Source organism: Rhopilema esculentum, chromosome 20 (assembly GCF_057945365.1).
Source record: "Rhopilema esculentum isolate cy_ngs chromosome 20, ASM5794536v1, whole genome shotgun sequence".
Classification (NCBI taxonomy): Eukaryota; Metazoa; Cnidaria; class Scyphozoa; order Rhizostomeae; family Rhizostomatidae; genus Rhopilema; species Rhopilema esculentum.
Window position 1 is genome coordinate 273,535 of NC_142834.1, and position 23,987 is coordinate 297,521.

The 23,987-nt window shown below is 37.7% G+C and overlaps 1 protein-coding gene across 1 annotated transcript; it reads left to right on the top strand.

Annotated features, from left to right (window-relative positions):
* Positions 1-10,349: 10,349 nt before the first annotated feature.
* Positions 10,350-18,620, top strand: LOC135687390 (synaptotagmin-4). The gene is made up of 6 exons (XM_065203934.2): positions 10,350-10,593; positions 13,007-13,329; positions 14,032-14,338; positions 16,020-16,621; positions 17,673-17,784; positions 18,206-18,620. Exons 1-6 carry the CDS (start codon positions 10,587-10,589, stop codon positions 18,529-18,531), a joined length of 1,677 nt encoding a protein of 558 aa, XP_065060006.2. The 5' UTR covers positions 10,350-10,586; the 3' UTR covers positions 18,532-18,620.
* Positions 18,621-23,987: the final 5,367 nt, after the last annotated feature.

The window sequence follows — 23,987 nt, forward strand, 5'->3', positions numbered from 1 at the left end:
GCAAGGACTTCAAATCTACCACAGGTACTGTTCACGCGTGCAAAACGCGGGTAAACTGCAGTTGCGCCAGTGCATTCCAGGTACCCTATAATCTGGCATATAGGCGCCGCTCGTATATAGGCGCCGCTCGTATATAGGCGCCGGCGCTTATATCCGGACAAAGGCGCCGTATAATTATAATAATTATAATAATAATAATTCATTTATTTACTGTAGGCGTTCTTTACAGTAGTAGCTAAACGATAAGCTAATTAAAGCCTACTATTTACAGGAATAAAAATGATAATATTATACAGTGATAAAAAAGCTATTTAAAGAAATAAATAAAAAAAATCTAGGATTTAATTAGATAAATAGTTGAAAATATTAATGCTAGACAATTCATGTCAAGAACCCGACCTGTGCTACAAAGGTTCTTAATAGCCTGCAGCTGCAATTATCCTTCCATTGTTTGATCTTTACTATATCCGGCCTGTATCCTATATCCGTGGCGCCTATATCCGGCCTGGTTTTTTGAATATCAAATTTCTTACCGTATATTGACAGAGAAATAACATAAAGCGATTTTCATATAGAAGATTCAATTATTTCCACTAAGTCTTTCACATATAACTTTAATAATTGGTTCTACTTTTGATAGAATATGTTCTGACACCTTGACAGTCACTAAACAAGGGACCTCCAGCCCCTTTCCTCTTTTGCGCTCTCGTTTTCCTGTCACGCAAACTTTCATGGAGCCACCGGACAGCAAAATGAGGGTGCAAGTTTTAGAAAATAGTCGTGGAATGTGCCCTACAATTTCTCAATCTTTCAGAACTTTCACGGCATATTGATCGTGTTGATTATCAAGCTCTCTTTTACAAGTCCGCTCCTCTTGAATACGTGGGGTCCATATATCTTTATATACGTGATGTCCAGTGATGAAACAGTTAAACTTAAATACACAGGGACGACATTTAGCTGCTCTCGCCATTGCAGAATCATGTAAAAGGAAATATTTATCACAAACGCTAAACTCTAAATATAAACTTTCAAATTTGACCCATAACATCTGAAAAGAATTATACTAATGCAATCATAACATTTGAAGGCTCTGGTTCTGATGAATAACACGACGAGGACATTATCGTAGAACTTTAGCATTGTGTTTTTAATCTGCAAAATTTCTACAGCTAAGATGTTTCTTAGTATAAGCTGTGATGCAAAATGATTTTTTTTGCGATTTAAAGTGATTTTGTTGCCAAAATATTATAGGCGTTCTCTGATATAGGGGCGTTCTCTTGTATAGGGGCGTTCTCTGATAATATTTTCTTACAGATCGGTGTTCATCGAAGAACCGAAATTGCAAATGTGATAAGTGCTAAACTGAAGCCTCCTGCATTCAAGGATGAAATAAGATAAGAAATGCAGCATGTAACCAAAGAGACAATGAGCCCCCTCGGAGGGGGAAGGAATCTTGTTTATTTATGATTAAGGTGTTATATCTTTTGGATTGTGGGTATTTTTGTACGTGGATTAAGGATTTTTTACGGATTTGCGGATCTAGAGAAACTTGCGGTTGTCGGATTTCAGCGAAAAAACCAGTGGATAATGAATTTAAATACAGCAAACGAGAGAAATTGAACGCGCTTCGAACATGAAGCGAGAATATTTCTCACCTGCTATCACTGCCCGCTATCACAAGATGCTAAAAAGAGGGTTGTCCAGCCTCACACCACCGCGCGTCGGCATAGTTAGCAAGGAAAACACAAATTTCTTTCATTTCATTTAAAATTAGTTTATATTTATTTAATTAGTCAGTAAGAATGACTGATTTTCAGGGGCGGTGCTAAAAACTTAACAAATTAAAAATCCACTGAAACAGAAAGAAAAGGAATATAATTAAATAAATATAAACTAATGACAATCATAAACTATTCACAATAAGTTTACAAGCAAATCTTTATCAGGCTGTTATTTTATAACCTCTTGTGACCGTAAACTTTCTGAAGAAAATTTCCTGTGAAAAGAGTTTGAAATTTGTGGCTGGAAATTTCTCAATAATGCGATAAAATTGTGTTATTGAATACAAGAAGGAGTTTCCTAAAAAAAATTTCAGATATGAAAATTGACTTTTTTCCATTATTATTATCAGGGCTGCCGATTGCTTTCGGAGGTCCTGAGGCAAACGTGAAGCAGTGACTCTTTGCGAGCGAAGCGGGCAAAAATGTTTTGCGACCATGCCCTTAAGATAAGCTAAAAATGCATTTTAAAAGATTTATTGCAGTCATTACTTGAATTGTTTTGAACATTTTACTTTCTTGGGTATACTTTTGCTTAGTTTGATTAATTCAATTTTAAAGATGGAATTCATTACTTTATGAGGCTCCCTAGACCTGGAGGTCCTGGGGCAACTTGTTCCCTTGTCTCCCTTTTGGTGGCCCTTCTTTTAAAGGAAATTAGTATCAAAAGTCTTTCAAAGGGTAGACAACCAGCTGGAAAATAACTAAATGGCAATTCTTTTGTCTTACTAAATGAAGCGATTTTATGAAAAATAGATCCCAAAATCTTCAATTATGAATAAAAGATCTAAATCCATAGCGAGTGAGGTGCATGAAGGAAATTCTTGCAAAAATACATATGATATAGGTTCTTCTGTATAGCACTTTCGGTAAAGCCTGCATTCAAACATATCTCAAGAATACGTAATAACAACACCCTGAGTCTTTATCTTGTTCTTAAAACCAGATGTAGCTTAAGAAGAGTGGCGGACCTAAACACGAGCCTTGCGGAACTCCACATCTAACACAACCGCTTTTAGATACCGCTCCATGTTCAAATGAACTTTGCACATTGCTGCCAATAGCTCAAGAGCTTGAATTCCTCACTTAGATGACACGTATCGAAAGCCGTTTTTAAAACAATCATAATATTGGCTGTGAATTTTCTACGGTCGATGTTAATAATGTGCCAGTGGTATGTGCCAGAAAGCAAGCAAGTTACACTGCAGGGCCGTCGCTAGAAAATTTTCATGAGAGGGTTGCCAAACCAGTGGTTTGCCGACAACATGGGCGTGGCAACAGATATGGGCGTGGTTCTCAAACAATTATAATTATCGTTGATAAAACTCGCGAATATTTTTCCTCGAACTGCTATATTGCAGGGTGGCCAGCAAACCAAAAGGTCCCGGTTCAGGGTGTGAAAGATAAACATTTTTGAGCGACACCAACTAATGCGAGAAAAGGCTGAAATATGCTCAGTTCAAATCAATTCTTATGTATGGAGTTAAACTCTGCACAATAACAGCAAAACAAAGGTTCTATTTGTAACTCTAAGAAACTCTAATAAAAGTTCAAAATAGCAATACTAGTCTGACAATTTTTGCAATATTTTCAAGCGAACCTAATATATATAAATATATAGTATTCTGAAATTGAGCCAAGAAAATAATCAAAAATTCAACCTGCATGTTCTTTTCTTTTATGTGTCATCTTTTCATTTGTCTAGGTTAGAATCTTGGCTATAATTTGAAATCTCGTGACCTACAAACTTATTCACACTTAAACATCATTGAGAGAACTTAAAACGATACAGATTCCTTAGTCTGTACCAAACTTTATTCTTCTAAACACGTTGTTCATTTAACAATTAGCATCCAGAAATACTTCATTATAACTTTTAAGCATGCACCTTGCAGAGGGTTTCAGAGAAAAGAAAAACCTAAAGGGGCAACAGGGGAAGGCCTTTAACTGTTGCTTACTACTTTCAAGAAAGAAACTTTCGCGGAAAGAAATTTTCACGGGAAGAAACTTGCGAGGGAAGGAACCTTTGCGTTTTTTAGCGTTTATGTCCTAAAATCGCGGATGATTGATATGCAAAACTTCCTGAAATACAAAATTTGCGAAAATTTATTTTTGTGAAATATCCAGAAAATTTTGCTTTTGATCCTCTTGACAACTTTGACGAAGAATTATTCTGTGGGACAAATTTTACATCCATGATTTTCGCTAAAACGCGAAAGTTTGTTTTTGCAAAGCTCTTATTTCGCTTCTTTCGCAAAGTTGATTCCAACAATTTCCCAATTTGAGAAGCTTTCTTCCTGCGCAACTTTCTTCCCTTAAAGTGATATGACCCTAGGGAACGTTCGATCATGTGTGGAAGGTCATTATTAGCTAGAAATGTAACAACGGCGACTCTAGACAACTAACTAAAAACAACAGCCCCTTGATCTCTACATACAGTTTCAAATTATTTCTCTAGGAAGTAGGACAGATTTGCCTTTCTCTAGGAATAGAATTTCTGTATAGTGGATGTTGGTCATAGTGGGGCCCTTTGGCCTGCTCGCAGACTTCATTTTGATGCTTAGTTGTGAAGCAAGCACGAATGTTAGGGGCCTTGGCTGTGACAGTAGTTTCCAGTTTATGAAAATTATCTTCTCCACTCCAACTTTTGCAGAAAGGGCCCCGTAATTTTCTTTACTTTACATGTCTGAGGGCCCGGTGGGGATCGCCACTTTGCCACCCGGGTCAGATCGCGCCTGGCCTTCCGCACGAGAGAGTTTGAACGATCATCAATTATTCTCGTTAGGTTTCATAAATTTCAACTGTGACTGGTGCTGTCATCAACAACCGATAATATCTATTTGAAAATGGCAAAACTCTGTCTTTCTTCTGAAAATTTGCCAGTTTCCAAAAGGTTGACGACAAAACTTCCATTTTCGAAGATTTGCCGACAAGGTTAGGGTCTGGGGGTTTCAGACCCCTCCCACACACCCCGTAGCGACGGCCCTGAGTTACAGTAGAATCAGTGCTCTAGAACCTACTTTCATGGAAAAAATGCAACTATTTCCATACGTTGAGAACCGATAGTTGAGGGATATTTCTTGGACCTGCTTGTTGAAAAAATTTCCCAAGCTTGCTGTTTTTAGGATATTCTCCTATTTACTCGGTAATTATCCCCGTATTATCTAATTAGCTGAAACACCTACACTCCAAATTAAGTTAGGACTGAAACGTATGGTAACCAAGGTCTTAGAGGAGAAAAGATTTTCCTCCTCATTGTATTTACTTGGAATTTGTAAGCTTGAGTTCTGCTTTTCGATTCGATAGCCACTCTTCGATTGCTCTGAAAGCACAGAGTTCGGATTGTTGTTAGAGTGCCAATTTAATCGAATGAAATATATAAGTGGTGCTCATTTAGGCCCTGTCTACATGAATACGTTTTCAAAAAATTGCGTTTTCATTTTGATGAAAACGGATAAAAGAGTTTCCTCCTCATTGTATTTACTTAGAATTTGTAAGCTTGAGTTCTGCTTTTCGATTCGACAGCCACTCTTCGATTGCTCTGACAGCACAGAGTTCGGATTGTTGTTAGAGTGCCAATTTAATCGAATGAAATATATATAAGTGGTGCTCATTTAGGCCCTGTCTACATGAATGCGTTTTCAAAAAATTTCGTTTTCATTTTGATGAAAACGGATAAAAGATTTTCCTCCTCATTGTATTTACTTGAATTTGTAAGCTTGAGTTCTGATTTTCGATTCGATAACCCTTTTTCGATTGCTCTGAAAGCACAGGGTTTGGATTGTTGTTACCAATTTGATCGAATGAAATATATATAAGTGGTGCTCATTTAGGCCCTGTCTACACGAATACGTTTTCAAAAAATTTCGTTTTCATTTTGATAAAAACGGATAAAAGATTTTCCTCCTCATTGTATTTACTTAGAATTTGTAAGCTTGAGTTCTGCTTTTCGATTCGATAGCCCTTTTTCGATTGCTCTGAAAGCACAGAGTTCGGATTGTTCTTAGAGTGCCAATTTAATCGAATGAAATATATAAGTGATGCTCATTTAGGCCCTGTCTACACGAATACGTTTTCAAAAAATTTCGTTTTCATTTTGATAAAAACGGATAAAAGATTTTCCTCCTCATTGTATTTACTTAGAATTTGTAAGCTTGAGTTCTGCTTTTCGATTCGATAGCCCTTTTTCGATTGCTCTGAAAGCACAGAGTTCGGATTGTTGTTAGAGTGCCAATTTAATCGAATGAAATATATAAGTTGTGCTCATTTAGGCCCTGTCTACACAAATACGTTTTCAAAAAATTAAGTTTTCATTTTGATGAAAACGGATAAAAGATTTTCCTCCTCATTGTATTTACTTAGAATTTGTAAGCTTGAGTTCTGCTTTTCGATTCGATAGCCCTTTTTCGATTGCTCTGAAAGCACGGAGTTCGGATTGTTGTTACCAATTTAATCGAATGAAATATATAAGTGGTGCTCATTTAGGCCCTGTCTACACAAATACGTTTTCAAAAAATTAAGTTTTCTTTTTTATGAAAACGGATAAAAGATTTTCCTCCTCATTGTATTTACTTAGAATTTGTAAGCTTGAGTTCTGCTTTTCGATTCGATAGCCCTTTTTCGATTGCTCTGAAAGCACAGAGCTCGGATTGTTCTTAGAGTGCCAATTTAATCGAATGAAATATATATAAGTGGTGCTCATTTAGGCCCTGTCTACATGAATACCTTTTCAAAAAATTGCGTTTTCATTTTGATAAAAACGGATAAAAGATTTTCCTCCTCATTGAATTACCTCATAGAATTTGTAAGCTTGAGTTCTGCCTTTGGATTCGATAGCCCTTTTTCGATTGCTCTGAAAGCACAGAGTTCGGATTGTTGTTAGAGTGCCAATTTAATCGAATGAAATATATATAAGTGGTGCTCATATTTAGGCCCTGTCTACATGAATACCTTTTCAAAAAATTGCGTTTTCATTTTGATAAAAACGGATAAAAGATTTTCCTCCTCATTGTATTTACTTGAATTTGTAAGCTTGAGTTCTGCTTTTCGATTCGATAGCCCTTTTTCGATTGCTCTGAAAGCACAGAGCTCGGATTGTTCTTAGAGTGCCAATTTAATCGAATGAAATATATATAAGTGGTGCTCATTTAGGCCCTGTCTACATGAATACCTTTTCAAAAAATTGCGTTTTCATTTTGATAAAAACGGATAAAAGATTTTCCTCCTCATTGTATTTACTTAGAATTTGTAAGCTTGAGTTCTGCTTTTCGATTCGATAGCCCTTTTTCGATTGCTCTGAAAGCACAGAGTTCGGATTGTTCTTAGAGTGCCAATTTAATCGAATGAAATATATATAAGTGGTGCTCATTTAGGCCCTGTCTACATGAATACCTTTTCAAAAAATTGCGTTTTCATTTTGATAAAAACGGATAAAAGATTTTCCTCCTCATTGTATTTACTTAGAATTTGTAAGCTTGAGTTCTGCTTTTCGATTCGATAGCCCTTTTTCGATTGCTCTGAAAGCACAGAGTTCGGATTGTTGTTAGAGTGCCAATTTAATCGAATGAAATATATATAAGTTGTGCTCATTTAGGCCCTGTCTACACAAATACGTTATCAAAAAATTGCGTTTTCATTTTGATAAAAACGGATAAAAGATTTTCCTCCTCATTGTATTTACTTAGAATTTGTAAGCTTGAGTTCTGCTTTTCGATTCGATACCCCTTTTTCGATTGCTCTGAAAGCACAGAGTTCAGATTGTTGTTACCAATTTAATCGAATGAAATATATAAGTGGTGCTCATTTAGGCCCTGTCTACACAAATACGTTTTCAAAAAATTAAGTTTCATTTTGATGAAAACGGATAAAAGATTTTCCTCCTCATTGTATTTACTTGGAATTTGTAAGCTTGAGTTCTGCTTTTCGATTCGATAGCCCTTTTTCGATTGCTCTGAAAGCACAGAGTTCGGATTGTTGTTACCAATTTAATCGAATGAAATATATAAGTGGTGCTCATTTAGGCCCTGTCTACACAAATACGTTTTCAAAAAATTAAGTTTTCTTTTTTATGAAAACGGATAAAAGATTTTCCTCCTCATTGTATTTACTTAGAATTTGTAAGCTTGAGTTCTGCTTTTCGATTCGATAGCCCTTTTTCGATTGCTCTGAAAGCACAGAGTTCGGATTGTTGTTACCAATTTAATCGAATGAAATATATAAGTGGTGCTCATTTAGGCCCTGTCTACACAAATACGTTTTCAAAAAATTAAGTTTTCTTTTTTATGAAAACGGATAAAAGATTTTCCTCCTCATTGTATTTACTTAGAATTTGTAAGCTTGAGTTCTGCTTTTCGATTCGATAGCCCTTTTTCGATTGCTCTGAAAGCACAGAGCTCGGATTGTTCTTAGAGTGCCAATTTAATCGAATGAAATATATATAAGTGGTGCTCATTTAGGCCCTGTCTACATGAATACCTTTTCAAAAAGTTGCTTTTTCAAATTATTCCACTCTGGAAAGCGTTTTCAAAAATTTGCGTTTTCATTCATAGATTTTCTGTTTTCTTGTAGACAGTAAACTAAAACGCAAAAATAAAGTTGCGTTTTCATTTGAGAACGTACTCGTGTAGACGGGGCCATTACAATGGGTCGTAATGAATTGTAACCACTTTTGAACGGGTTTATCGAATCGGAATTTTAAATAGATTTTTATATCACCAAAGTGTTTTCTTGTTGCAAATACTGTCTATCTTTTTCGTCGAACTCAGCTCTAAAAGGGCAATTTGCTGCCTTTTCGGACATTGTATTAGTCATGTTCTTGCTGGTTCTTTTGACAGAGTAGATTACAAAAATACAAGTTTAGTGAGATTTCCAATTCTTCATTCGAACATATAACCTCTAAGCGAATCTATTCTCAACATCAACAAAACCAACAACTCAACCAAATTTACGAGATTACTTCGCCTGCACACAAAGTAGTTCGCGATTAGTCCTATGGGTATAGTTATTTTTGAAACACGGAAAAGACAGGATTAGTATAATTATGCTCAAATGATTAGTAAATCTGTTGCTATGTATTAATGCACACAGTTAATTATAAGAATATAAGCTTTAACACCAAAACAAATAACAGCAAAACAATAGAAAATGCACTGTGGAATTCTACAAAACATTGCTCCTGTCCTACCGACTTACTTGCATGGCGAGTGTAACTATCATATTTGATGGGTTGGGTGCTCTGATACATATAGGCACTCTTACATCATCAACTGACATCGGGCCTAACACTTTGTTTAATAAAAACACCTTAAAATTTTTTCTATCCCATTATTCTTATCAACTTTTCGCTTGGAGCGTGGATTAATTTTTTTAAGTTTTCTTATTTCTTCCAAATCTGGTATGGTTTTAGGGGGAACATCACCCGCTCTTGAACAGAACCACGCTTTTTGAAAAAAGAGATATTCTAGTTAATTTTTTCATTTTTTATTTTCCATCATGATACTCTTTCAGTGAATTTATCTAAGAAACTTAATTAAATAAATTAAAAAAGAAAATAGATAATGTATCAGCGTACGGAAGAAAGAAACAACTAAACAAATAATATAATATAACGGTACTGTTCTTCCGGGAGTAAATATTTAAAGATAGCGTTGCAAGTTTACTTATTATAATGACTTTAATTCACAGGCCCAAGAGGTAGGTTTTCGTTTGTTTTTGAAAAGGTGAGTTGATTCCATTTTTATTTCATTGTTGAGGATATCATTGCAGATTTTTGCACCGAAATATGAAAAGCTCTTTTGAAGAGATCTCCAATCGTGGTTTGGCATAGAGTTCTTAATAGTGACGTCACAAAGAAACTATTTGTAGAATTTCAAAATTGTAACCAATAAGAAGAAATAATTTCAATTATGCAAGATCAGTCAAGTATGTCTAAATTCGGTTGAGCTATGGTCAATAGAAGATTTGAAGTTTGCTAACGGATTACTGTTATTTTGACCCTGTTCAAAAATCTATGAACAGAAATGAAACAACAGAGGTTTGATGGGGCAAAAGATATTGCTCTTGTGACCATTTCTCTGTCAATTGGTAACACCTGTAACTGATTTAATGATGCCTTTTCAGATTTTGGGATCCAAAATCGAAATATTCCAAAAATATATTTTTTGACGTCACAATATAGGAATTCTTTTTGCAAATCGCTTGTTCTGCGAGTTTCTTATGTTAAAGATGTGAGATCTGTGTATTTTGAAATCTGAGTTTTGCGATTTTTTTTAATGAACGTCCCAAGACAGGCAACTGCTGAAAAACGAAACACAAATATGCGAGCTACGGCTGAACAAAATCGCTAGAAATTTGATGATTCTGCAAATTTCGCCAATTTTCCGCAAGACTGGAGTGTATTTCGCCAATTTTCCGCAAACTGGCCAACATTTCCTCAAACACAAAATCAATCATGGGTTACTGATCAAAGCGAGTCTACAGGGAAGGAAGAGTCACACAAAGAAATATTGAATGAATGCGATTAACATGACAATCAGCCGCTGAGCCTAGCATGTCTCTTTTTGAAATATGGACAATTACCGCTGTAGCATTGAGGGGCGTTTTGTTTCAAAAGTCGTTAAGGGGGATGTCATCGCTACACGAAAACATCTTCCACTAATGGGGAAAATCAACAGCGATTAAAACGAAAGTATTTGGACTTGAAAACGGAAACATAACATGAAGGATATGGTTGATCGAAGCTTGCCAAACTCAATGATATTTTAACTTTGACGAGAGAGAAGAGATCGCAGTTGAAGCTGGAGGCCAATGCTGTGTGAGTAATCCTTCATTTTATCAAATAAAGTGCTTACCAATCGGGTTTTGTTTTGTCCTGAGAAGCAAGCTTCGAATATTCAGGTCATTCCATCTAGAGTCTCTCGTGTAATGACTGTGAATTTCCTACGCATTTTTATTGAAAGGTCTCCTTTGTGATTAATGCAAAAAACGTACCTTTTTTGAAAATAGGAATCTTGCGAATGCTGACCTATGTAAACAGGGAGCTCTGGGGCCGCTTGTTAGCATGTTTTTTGGATAAAGTGAATCAAATGCGTGCAATAAGAGGTGTCAGAAGAAAGCCCCCTTTAACTGAGGGGTGCTAGATAAGGATTTCACCTAGTAAGCCTTGTGTCTGGATGGTGTGTCATAAAAAATTGGCTCGCATGTTTTTATAGTTGCTTACGTCACATCTACACAATCCAGGCCTGCAAATCTTACCATGAACTAACATTGCTATGGTTTTATTGTATTCCGTATTTGTGGCCAAATGAAAGTTTGTCTAATTTAAGCTATAAGATTACACGTGATATCAACTTACATTACGTGGTTATGAACGAATATAACATGAAGGGCATGCCTGAAAATAAATAGTAGTTTCTATTCTATGGCCTTCTTCTGTCTGCATTCAGAATGAACCTCTAGAAGATAATATTCGTACCTGGCAGTAGCTGGACACGTCCCCCCCCCCCCCAGTTCTCGGCAGAATCAATTTTGCATTTCGTCTAAATCCGATGAGAAAATGTTGGAGGAGGGGTAAAATTTTGGCAACGTATTTTTTGTGATGTAATCCTATGATTTTCAAACTGCCTTTACATAGTCAAAAGTGAGTCATGGACGTTCCCATTAGGTAAAAATTGCGTTCCTTGTTAGTAAAAGGGCGTTTTCTGGTGCTAAAAGGGGCGTGGTCTAAAATCTTTTGTCCCCCCCCCCCCCCCCCCCCCAGAGCGTATTGGCTGGCGCCGCCACTGGATCTGGCATACCTCCTCTAATGTGATAAAAGTGTAGCAATTAGGTGTTTACTCTTACAAACAACCATTTTCTTTTCCAAAATGTTTCTTCTGCCTTGCATCCGCACATTAAGTAGACCCAGTCATCTGCAACGAACTTGCTAAATTAAAAAAACTTACACAGGGTGAAATTTTAAATCGCTACAAACAAGGTTTATCACACTGCATTTTTAAGCGTATTGTTTTTTAAATGGTACTTTTCCTGTTGCACAAGGTGAGCCAACCCTTTTGTTTCAAGTGCTTTAATGTCTTGAGGGTTTTGCATTCATTCTGAAAAGTACACGTCACTCATATATTTGTCTCCTCGAACTTTCCACTTCAAAAATCTTGAAAATAAGAACATTTCGCTATAATTATAATGGGTTGAGTCGAACTCCATAATATTTTAAACAATGGCGCGTGTGGTTGGAAAAACACGAGGTTCAAAGTTGCACACTGATTAATGAGGAACGATTATTAGCGACCTTAGAGTAAATGGGCCATATAAGGACAAATATTGTTTACCAGGCTGCCTTTCCTCTTATTAACTTTCTTCTTATTCCTTTACAGCTTCCTGTCTTATTTCATTTTATTATTCTTTATATTCTTCCTCCCCTTTTAATTTTTTTCTCGCAGGACATCAGCCGCCAGTTTATGTCAATTGTATGTCCTTCTCTTCCTTTTTCCTTTCCATCTTGCCAGTAATTGCAAGCCTTTTATTTTGTCTTATCAACTTTCTTTCGCGTAATGGTTAACTAGAACCTCTTCAGTCGTTGTATCAACTGTCTTACCCGTATATTCTCAGTATCGTTCCAATAATTGAATGGTGATCTTCGGTACCAGTTCCCTATTTATTTCGAGTTTTATCTATGACCATGACAACAAACCAAACCTCAAATTTTGGGATACTGACAGAAGATGGTATACCTATTTTTGAAGATTTATTCCATCTTACGGCCAACATTCCCTTTGTTTGTTGCTGTCTGCTGACGTGAATCAAACATTGTTGGTTATCTCGCCCCCTTCAAACATTTAAGTTTTCTACAATCATATTTCATTTGTTAAGGTCTTCAATTCAGCTCCATTTCCCAGAGTGCAGAAAAGTCCTTAACCTTCCTTCGGTGAAAGTTTTTCCTGCCAAAACCTTCCTCTAATTTTGTAGTCAATCTTCGTATAAAGGGCGTAGCTAGGGAGTAGTTAGCGCATTAGGAGTGACATACACTAACATACACTATAAATCGAGACAAAATTATGTTACAACTAGTGACTGCCTGTTTTCCAAGATACAGCTGTAGTGACAAAATCGTTAGCTTAAAACCACAACTACTATTAGTAAATAGATAATATAAACCATGATTTTCTCTGTAGCTGTGTATTTTGAATTCTGGTTTGTTATATAATCCGTCGGTTGTTTTCCTTTTTTAGCGTTCGTGCTCAAGTATGTGCTGCTGCCGATCGCCGTCTTTCTGTTCCTCATTCTGGTTTTATTGGCTTTCTGGCTGATTTACCGAAGATCGCAACAACAAAGGCAGAGCCAAAAGTCGGACGCTAACAAGACGAAATACACAAAACCGAGCATCGCCATTCCGGATTTTACGATACCGTTCTCTCTTCGGACAGTGGGAGAACAGTTACCAGCGGAGCGCTCGGAGAGTGAAGAGAGCACCCATTCGTCAGCTAAGAGAAATGGAGGTAGAAAGATGGCCATTGGTGGCCTTAGGCCGGTTTTGACTGTGGATGGTGAAGAGGTAAGAAGGAGCCAGCCAAGATTTGTTTGTTAAAATTACCTGCTATTTATAAACAAGGTATTGTGAAATGCATTCTGACTATTCATTGCAACGGGCATCAGAACAAGGGAATGAGGGTTACGAAGGGTATGCCCAAAGCCTCTGAAAATCAAGAAAGCATGCACATTGTATCCGTGCGCTCCTTTTAAGAAATTATACTTATCTCTGCAACCCCTGTGCTCCCAACCTCTGCACCCACGTTTTGCTAATAGAGAGGAGGGCGTCACCCGTTCCAAGCTTTATGTACCCTCTTTCTGTAGCCTGGAATGTGAAATGTTTCATCTGACCGTGTTCACGGTGGCAACTAACTTTCCGATTCGATCTTTTGACTGCAATTTTATTTTCTCATTTCTGCATAAAAGGTAATTCACTTTTGAGGTAATTTTCGAATGGGAGTAAAACTTTTTCTAACCCTCTTTCTTTCTTAACCCTGTGCATACCATTCTCAGAACTAAATCTATAACCTACGTGTAAATCCATCTATGCTTTTCTAAGATATAACTTTTCATGCCCAATTGGAAAACGCATCTTTGATTCAATGCCTTATTCCGTGACTTGGTTAAATCACTCTTGATGTCTTCGATAAAATCAATTATATGCGACCTTGTTTAGCAGTAGCCCTCTCAATCTTTGATTATGCATAATATATTCTCTTCAAAACAGAATGGCGAACGCGATGACACTTTCGTGAGTCGTCCAATCAGCAAGCAGCGTCGTGTAGCGGCTGGCATTGACAATGACCTCAGGTCATGGAATCAGGATAAGACCTCTCGCCTCTCAGTGGCAGCTTTGTCGGATTTTGATCGAGCAAGCTCTGTCACCTCGTTTTCAAGTACGGAAATGGACGTGTCCACGAGATACTCAACGTCAGATATCGATCAAAAAGGGGGGCGAAATACATCTGCGAAAGAGAGGCAGCGGAGAATAAGTGTTGCTGTTGTGCAGAGTCTGAGAGCTGAAGGAAAGAAAGGTAAGTTGCTTGTTAAGAGGAGTCTTTAAATTGCGGGGAAAATTGAAAGTTTATTTGTAACATCGCTTATTTGAAATAAGGACATTTCTTGTAAAGCGTTAATGTTTCAAATACGTGGCTTGTTAAACAAATCCCACTTTTCGTTAAACATTGACCTTGATAATAAATCCGTACCTATCAAATTGATAAAGGCAAGATAAAACGGCCTCAAATTTCTAGAGCACCTCGACTGAAACCGGCAAAGATCAAAAGATAGTGTTTTACGTTGTTTGGTTGGGTAAAGCTTTTTGTAAAGGATTTGCCGTAGTCTGTTTTGGGCTTTTGGGAGTTATTTATGTTTAGAAATGCGGGGAAAGGTGTCAGCGGTCCTCTTTGTAGAAAAATTCGATTTATGCAGAATTTACATTACATTTCCCATAGGATTTGTATAGATGCGACAGAGATGCAGGGAAGTGACAAAGATGTCCGCCTTATAAGTGTCTGCTGAGACATGTTTCACTTGGTAATTTGTCGCGTATTTTAGCTCCTTGGTTCTATCTAGAACAAGTTTCAGTACAGAACAGAAAACATTAATTGCAACTAGTTCATGCAGACCATTTCATGCATCTTTAAAGCATCGATCTTCTTTAATCCATCTTAATAAGAAAAAGGATGGGGCTCAATGTTGGTCCTTGAGGTACGCCAGCCGCAATATTTTGCCAACACGAGCATTGGCAGCTATGGGTTGTTCTTTGTTGCCGATCGCATAGAAGGCTTACTTTCAATTTCAGTAAGGTGCCATGGATTCAATTCTCAGAAACTTGAAAATGAGGCTATCGTGCCAGTCTTTTTCAATTGCCCACAGACCGTGCCTAATTCTGCTTAAAATTTCTTTGCCATTATTTTTGTTTGCTTCAAGTTTAGTTTATATGGATTTTTTCTATTGATTTTTTCTTTGTTGGTTGCAGTGGAATTAGGCTAATATAAAATTCTATGATATCGTCCTGTCTTAGTCATTGTCCTTGTAGTTGGGCGATTGAACCGTAATATTGTAGTATTGTAGTTCTTCAGTCCTGTACTTTTTGCAATATTGTTGCATCTGTTTTTTATTTCAACATTGTTTAGTGTATTAACGCAGCTTTTTACATTGTTTATAAACAAATGAAAACCGAAGTGTCTTGCTAGTTAGACGTTGACATAAACAACAGGCTGTGCGGTGCAGGGACCACGCACCAGTTTAAAAGTGGAGGCCACGCCCTCTAGAACGCCCCTCCTAGAAAATACTTGCTTGTTTCTACTCAAATTTTTACAAACACTCTGATTCAGAGAAGATATCAATAACTATAAAAATAGATAAAATTAGCTTTAAGGTAAGAAAACAGCAAGCTAATCAAATTAGAAAATAAATCCTATCATTAAACAAGATAAAACACTTAGAAAATGAACAAAAAAGGTTTCCAGTAAACATTCTAAAAGAATTTCTAGCCCATCATTGCAAAAAGGGGGACTATAGCCCCTACTAGCCCAATGGCTGCGCGGTGCCTGCTGCATTGCATTTGCCATTGAGAAATCGTTGGGAATGATTCCGTGTTGCTGATTGGACGATGTAACAATAGCCTATTGTATGATCGAATAAATATAAGACCATTGAATTCATATGGACATATTATATTCACTTCGAGATCCGCTCTTTTCCTTGCAGTTTCATTGTCACAACCAAGCATACTTGAAGGGGAGCGAGGAAATGCTCTAGCTGCCGCTCTCGAAGCAGCCAGCTTGGAAACAACCCTGCAACAGCCTCGTGAGAAGGTTTCCGAAGGGAGTGAGGACGAGGCGGATCCTGCTGATGTAACCGAGGCTACAAATCTGAAGAGACGCATAGCTGGGAGGAGGGGACAGGAAAAGCGAAAATATCTTAAAACTGGCAAACTTTGTTTTACAACGCAATACCACAGCAGCGAACAGAAACTAGAAATTATCGTCATAAGAGCATTCGATTTAGGAAAGAGGAAAGATAATGACGATGTAAATCCTTTTGTGAGAATGTACCTCGTTCCAGGAAAGAAGCAAAAACAGCATACGCGAGTGAAGAGAAGGACAAAGGAGCCGTATTTCAACGAAAAGAGGATGTTTTATGAAATATCGGAAAGTGATTTCGCTTCACATCGATTGAAACTAAAGGTTTACAGTAGAGAAGCTATTGCGAGAAATGAGTTACTCGGTGAAGCAGAAATCTCTCTTGGCTCATTAAAACTAACTGAGAAAGAATCTTTCAGTTTGGATTTATTCTTAGTCAAGGATGAGGTAAGCGGTTTTTTGAACGAAATGTTTACTTGAATCGCGTTTAAGATGAATCTACAATCCTGGCCAAAAGTTATTAGACTGGCTGGCAAGTTGTAGTCTTTTTGAAAAAATACGCTCTCCATCCCCCACAGTCAATGTTGGTATGCTTGTTTCTACTCATTTCGAAAGCTGGTATTTTCCAGAAAACCGAAAAGATTTCAGGTAAGAGGTACTTTGGTATTTTCCAGAAAACCAACATTGCTGCAGGGGTGGGGAGTTTTGATAATATTATTGGGGTGAAGTTGCAATTTTAATGGGTTTTTTCTCCAGTCCACTAACCTTTTGGCCAGGATTGTAGTACCTAATCGTAACTAACATTTAAAATTGGGATATAAAGAAGGTGTGCCATGAAATAATATGGGTAATAATCGCATGTTTGATGATTGTAATAAGTGCGAAACAAAGATTAGCAAATTAGAAGCGTCTTACTACGTGCATCGCAACGCGTAGGTAACAAACTTCGGGTAATTTGATTGTCTTTTAAAACCAGCCAATGATTTTAGAAGGCTAGCTTATCCCATTGAGCCAAACTCCTAAAACGGCTTTGTCTAAGAGGTGGAGGGAAAGAAAAGTGTATTCTAATAAATGTTGGACTTTATCGTGAAGGAGACGATAATCAAAAAGAGGTTGAATGAAACCAAGAAGATTCTCAGTTTAATCAAAGTATATGAAGCATTTTATAATGAAGGTGCCGCGGTAACCGAGTGGTTAAGGCGCTCGACTACCATGCCAGAGCTCTGGGTCTGATCCCGGCTCACGGACGACCCCCAGTTCATTTAGGTGAAAATGAATACCTAGTTGAAACGTACTAGGGAGCAACGTGCAAAGTACCTGGCCGTGGTCCAGGACAATGCACCCCCGACAGCGCATTCCTGATTGTTCGACATCGAATACGGGAGTAACAGTAACCTTAACCTTTTTATATAATGAATAAGTATAGTTCTTTTTAAATAATGAATATATATTTTTGCCTAGAAAATAATGGATATCACATTCGGTTTTCTTCAAACAGCTTGGTGCACAGATAATGCTGTCACTTTGCCATAATGCGGCAAGCTCTCAGCTAGAAGTCATGGTGCACAAGGCAAAGCAAGTGCCAAAACTCAGTGCTGTGGGCTACCCTGGTACGTATGACAATTATATGCGCTTATTTTTGTCCGACCAAATGAGCCTGGCTGGGTAACATGTGACCCAATCTAGTAGGTATGACAGCCAATAGGAAGACTGGATACTGCCATTGTTAGTCAAGGCACGCAGCAGGCGCATTTGGGTGGCTTCGCAATGACGCATCAATACATTTCTCATTTGAAAGATTTTCACTTAAAGATCACTTAAAGACTTTGCGGGCATTTAAATTCTAAGCAATTTTCGCTTTCTTTTTCTAAAACGGTCTTTGCTGAATGTTATCTTCACAGGACCAAAGATGGTTTTGATCACGTGACATTTACTGCATGTTTTATTAATGCGGGTGCTGTTAACTTTTTGCGTTTATTACGTGGCCTTAAGATATTTGATCTTTTTACCAAAAATTCATCCTGCCCACAGATACCTACTGCAGAATCAACCTTTGGCGTGAAGACGGTCTGGACAGGCGAGAAACGAAAATTAGGCGCAATTCAAAACACCCTGTCTGGGACGAAAAGCATGTTTTCGACGTATCTACGAGTAGCAGCGACCCCCTGAACACGCTTTCACTTGTGATAACGCTGATCAGTCATAGCTTCATGGGCAAGGACGAGATCATTGGTCACGTGATATTTAGCATGGATGCGAAGCAGCAGTCGGCAGTACAGCATTGGAGGCAAGTGAACGACTCGCCCTATGTCTCCATTACAAACTGGCATTCATTTATAGACCCCGAAGAGGTTTGAACATTAGAAATTGTATTTAACACGATAATCATGTAAAGGTAGCTTGTATGTATTTATGCTCGATAAACAATATTTCGCAACATAAATGCCTTGAATCGTGTATTTCTGCCATACCTTTGTGTTCTGTATAGGGAGTTAGATTGTTTCAAACAAGGGCAAACGGCGGAAGACCATTACTTGGAAAGACAAAAGAAATGTACTTGAGTAGGAGTCTTGAGAAGCCACGCATTTGGTTCCCTGACGGTGGTAGGTAGAGCTTTTGATCCATAGTAGTTGCGAGCACTAGGGAGTTATGGGGCGGTAGTCCCCAAATAATATCAGTGAAGGGTAAATTCTGGTGCTAAAGAAATTGATAAATGATGAAAAAGAGGTATTTTGTAAAAATGTTAATTGCGAAGTATTTAACAAGTTATTAGGATGGTAGTACGGGCCTAAGGTTGCAAGTTTGATAAAAAGCATTGCTCTATCCTTTTGGTGAATGCATTTCTACTTTATCTAAATCTAGGATTTGTAAGGGTCTTTCTTTAAAACAGTACGATGAACAAGGAATTCAGTAAAAAAGGGTGCGCTGCTACGGACTCTTAGAAAAATTGCAAACGACACTAGATATCCCCGATGAGCAAAATCTTCTTTCTGAAAATAAAATCATTTCATGGTTTGAAAGAAGGGACTATCAAAGTAAAAAACAATCAACACGGGAAATCAGACAGCATGAATATGAGGCAAAGTTGAGTTCAGGTTCAGTCAAGGGAATGGTTTGTCAAAGCAGAAAGTGGTATCGATCCAGTACGCGAGCCTGCACTTGAAGACTACTGACCGCATGGAGCCTGCACGAGTGACCTATGAGCCTGCTCATAGGAAGCCGTCTTATGGCACCGAGTGCAAGATGACAATAAATTAAGAGGCCATGGTACTGAACAGTGGCGCTGAAGAGACCACTGGGCCCTATTGAAAAACTGAGGCAGGGCCACTATATACGGACTGCAAGAAAGTCCCATCCAAGAGAGCAGAGCATGTCAAACACAACAGCAAGATAACGTGTCTCGTTAACTAGATGAAGTTTAGTTAAAAACGCTACAGCTGAAGAACTTTAAAGTTTTTGAAAATGAGTTGAACTTAAGTGAAGTACATAGATATAATTTTGGATCTCCTCTTGTTCGGTGACAATTATTTATCAAAGTCAGGTACCCTAAACTGCGTTTCGCCACTGGTACTGATCGGTACTGATTGGTGCTGATCACCCTTAACCGTAACAAACCGCTCGAAAACGATTCTTCTTAAGATGTGTTACAAATTATTTAGTTTATCAATGGATTCGACTTTGATTTTGACTCACGAGCAGAGAAAAAATAATGAAAACAGGACCTAGCGTTTACTGTGTCAGCTATTAGGACTCAAGCCATTGACATTGTTTGTTGGTTTGTCTTACCGGCCCTTTTCTTGAAAGCGAGGCTGTCACAAGAAGAACAGAAACAAAACACTAACATAAGGTAGGTCTAACGAGTGACCTAGAAATCTGATTAAGAACAACTTCTTTTATCATGTGCTGTTGTCCACATCAATTTTTTCGACTCTCTCGAAATTTCTCTCGAAATGTGTTAGAATCGAGGTTAGAATAGAATTTCAAGGCCACGTGTAAGCCAATTAAAAAGTTTTTGGTTGCCACGACCTACTATCATCAATGACCTACTGTGATTGCAATTTTCCTATGTCCAGTTTATGTCCTATTTCGTTCACGGAATCCCCCAGGCATTCGTATGGATATCCCTTAGATCTTTGATGAGATGTGACATGAACCACAAATCCGTTTAAGACAGAATTGAGATTTTTGCATGGTCACTGTTAGCATAAAAAACATAAGAAGTTATTTCGGTGTCACGGGCTTCACAGGCCCCAGTTGCTACAACCCTGACACACACATCCGAGCTCTACCTAACCACTTTTGCTGGCCTTCTGTCTATATGATCGAGGAATTGCTGCATATTTTTTGCCGACCCCAAATAAAACCTTGCTAAAGTATGAAGTTAAAATTGAGATCCATTGTCAGGGATTAGAGGTGGGAATCGTCTTTGCAGTGAGAATGATACTATTTCTTGTAACAAAGAGACATGGTGAAGAAGAGAAAGTAGTTGTTCTGAGACCAAAGCGGTTATCTCCTATCCGTTGGGCCCCCCTCATTGCGCCCCATTACGCCCTTCTTTGACCACGTCCATGAAACGGTCCCGAAATGAAAACAGTGTGAACAGAATCCATCCATCTTATGTGGTTAAATCGGCAGCAAGATCTACGCATGTTTATGCGATTTGGTTGGAGAGATCTCTTTAAAAGAATTAACAGCTTGAAGCTCTGCTATAGAATTTCATTGAATCAAAAACATAGTGACGCGGGGGATTTCTTTGGATTCTAATGCTGCAAGAATGTGTTATTTTCTATCAGCGAAAATTAGTCTTCAAAGCAATTTGTTAGGAGCAGTAGTGGTCACCCATTACATATTAATTCTTTACCAATCGTTTTACAGTATGCAGGAAGTGACGTTTTAAGTTCGGATAGCAATTCCTTAGCACCTTTGAACTTTCGTGATATGTCCGGGATAAAATATAAGAAATATGCACATGAATGTTGGAATGACAAAGGGGCAAAGGGAGGGGATGGGCAACAGTACAGTGCAAAAGCTCACAAGATAGTTAGCCCAAATGTATGGAAAGAGTCACGCCTTTATTTTGTAGGTAAAGCCGAATATTATATTGGAAGTGTGTCTAATATAGAAGCTGCCACCATAGTGCAAATAGCATGTCCTAATTGGGCAAAAATTTAAATGAACGAAGTATAGGTAGCAAAAGCTGATTCTTTACAATATATGGATTGGGTTAAAAAGAAATTAGCAACATAGAAAGATGCCTTAACTTGTGAGCACAATGTTATATCTGTGATCTTATTCATTTATTTCTCGCATTTCAATGCATGATTGGATGAAATTTTTTATCTGGGACAAAAGCTTGGTGAGGCTTTTTTAAGTCTATTTTTGCTTATGGAAAGTTTTTAATTGTATTCAGCCCATCAAATTCTTTGTCATCAAATCTTTTCTTCAGAAAATTTTGAAACTATAAACGAGGACCTCGTTACGGTTGGCAAATAATATCTTCTCTCACTGCAGTTTTTGACGGACCAAGCTGGACGGTTTAGAAAGAAGAAAAAACCCTTGAAAAGGACCATACCATCGTAAAATTGACCTGAGGGCGAATATTTCTAGATCGGTCACTTTAAGATGAGCTTTTTGGCCAGCCTTAAAAAATGGGCCTAAGCCCCCCGTGAGATACAAAAAGATTGGCTTGCGATTTTTGGAATATTACGAGGAATGCACTCAAAAGCAGCGGTAATTTTTTAGTAAATTTTATGAATTGTGAATTTTTAGTTTTGGGTGATTTTATCTCAAGTATATTTTCTTGGCAGCCTCAAACTCCAGGTGCTTTTCCTCCACAGCTAGGGGTGCTTTTGAGAAAGTTGTAAACAAACCAGGCAAAATTGGTGAGCTCTGATTGGCTGAAAGAAAATTGTAAACAAAGTATCTGATTGGACGAAAACGAAATTCCGCCTTGCTGGCAAGAGCCTGTGCTCATGTGGCCACATCTCAGCCAATTTGAAACCCATTCTACTGGTTTTGCATATTTAGAGGTGTTTTACAATGCTCTTTTTGGTTATGGGATCAGAAGTCAAAAAGTCTAAAAATTTATTTTTGTGACGTCATCACTTCGGTACTTTATTAATGTGGCGAGATGCTTGTAAAAGATCTTGTCGACATGAACTATGGTTTTTATAGAATACGTATTGATGTCCGTAAAGATTGAACCGTAACCGTAAAGGCCGTAAAGAAACAGAGAAACATTGCTATTAACCTTATTCGCGGAAAGATCGTTTGAACAGAAAATGGACGTTGGAACTTCATATTTGTCTTTTTGTCTTCACTCTTATCGAAAGACCAAACTGTTTCGATGATAGGTCGTTGGTTTTATTTTTTGATGACTACAATGCGGACAAAATTGTTGACACAAAATTAAATTTTCTTCTTTACGTTGCCCCCATGAATTCGAGTCCTCCCTCATTTCCCCCCGAACAAATGTTTGATTTGTGGTTCTTTAACAACCTGTGTTGTTAATAAAGTTACAGTCTCGAAGGACGAATTATTGAAGAGCGAAGTCGATAGTAAGAGACGTACGTCGTGTTATTATCTTATTTCGAACCAACTAACTATTTCTAAATAAACACAGCGGTATATACAAGTAGCGAAGCGTAGCATGAAAAACACAGCGGGAACAAAACAAAAGCTTAGATGTTATCACTACAGTTCTATCATTTATACTGAAAAACATCCATTCCAACACTAAATCGGGGAAGGGGCAAGGTTATTTTTCAAAGAAAAGAGAAAATATCGACTTTTCTTAAAAAGTCTCAACTATTTTTGTCAAGGATTATAGAAGTCTGTTTATATGATGTTGTATCTGATTTTCAACTTACATTCAAGTTAAGAGGAATGTTACTTTTGCTTTCTAGTTTGCTTTAAATATACTACACAATATTGTTTCCTTTGTTAATATTATGAAATAAATTGATTAAACAACACACCCCACGCCTCGCCTAACGAGCTAATTCACACCGTACATAGTCTGAAGCGGAAATCTCCTTGACAGTAAATGAAGAAAACAAAGCCCCTGAATCAGTTTTGATGCATAGCTGCTGCGAACGAAAAAACCCATGAAACATCGTTCATAATGTATTTGTCAATGATATTTGCAGCTGCATTGTAAAAAGGTGTCAACTTAATAACTGGTTTTCGAAAGAGGCACACTTGATCAGAGCCTAGTTTTATCAATGAAAATCGCTTTATTAGCCATACCATCAGATAGGTAGACAGATGAAGTGGAAAATATAATTTGATACCAGCAGTCATGCAGCATTTTATACTTTTGTTTCTTACGATTTGCAAAGGTATACGGACAAGCGTTGGCAACTACTTTGTCCTTTAGATGCATGCCGGTCAGAAAGATAGATGCAACTGGGAAAATCTGCTGTCTAGGAACTCTACAACAGTCCATAAGTCGTTGCAAGCTGTTCTTGACTGCGTCTGGGTGCTGGCAGAAACAGATCAAAAACTATCCCGAGAAACCAAAACTATGTTTTGCTGTCTCTGTTTTGCAGGGTTTTCAACTTTAATCACATACATATATTGAAGATTGTGAAATCTTTTGCATATTGACCTGAGGAAGAACTGAAATTTTTGAATAGTTAATGAAACTTTGATGTACTGTTTACCAGTCGGTTGTACAGTGTTCGAGGCCGTGTGGCAGAACTGTATACATTTGAAAAGTTGCTTAAACAGTCTTGTTCCACGCACTAAAACATCACAACAACTACGTAATTTTTACCATCAATATCGTTATTGCAAAACTGTACGGCAAGGC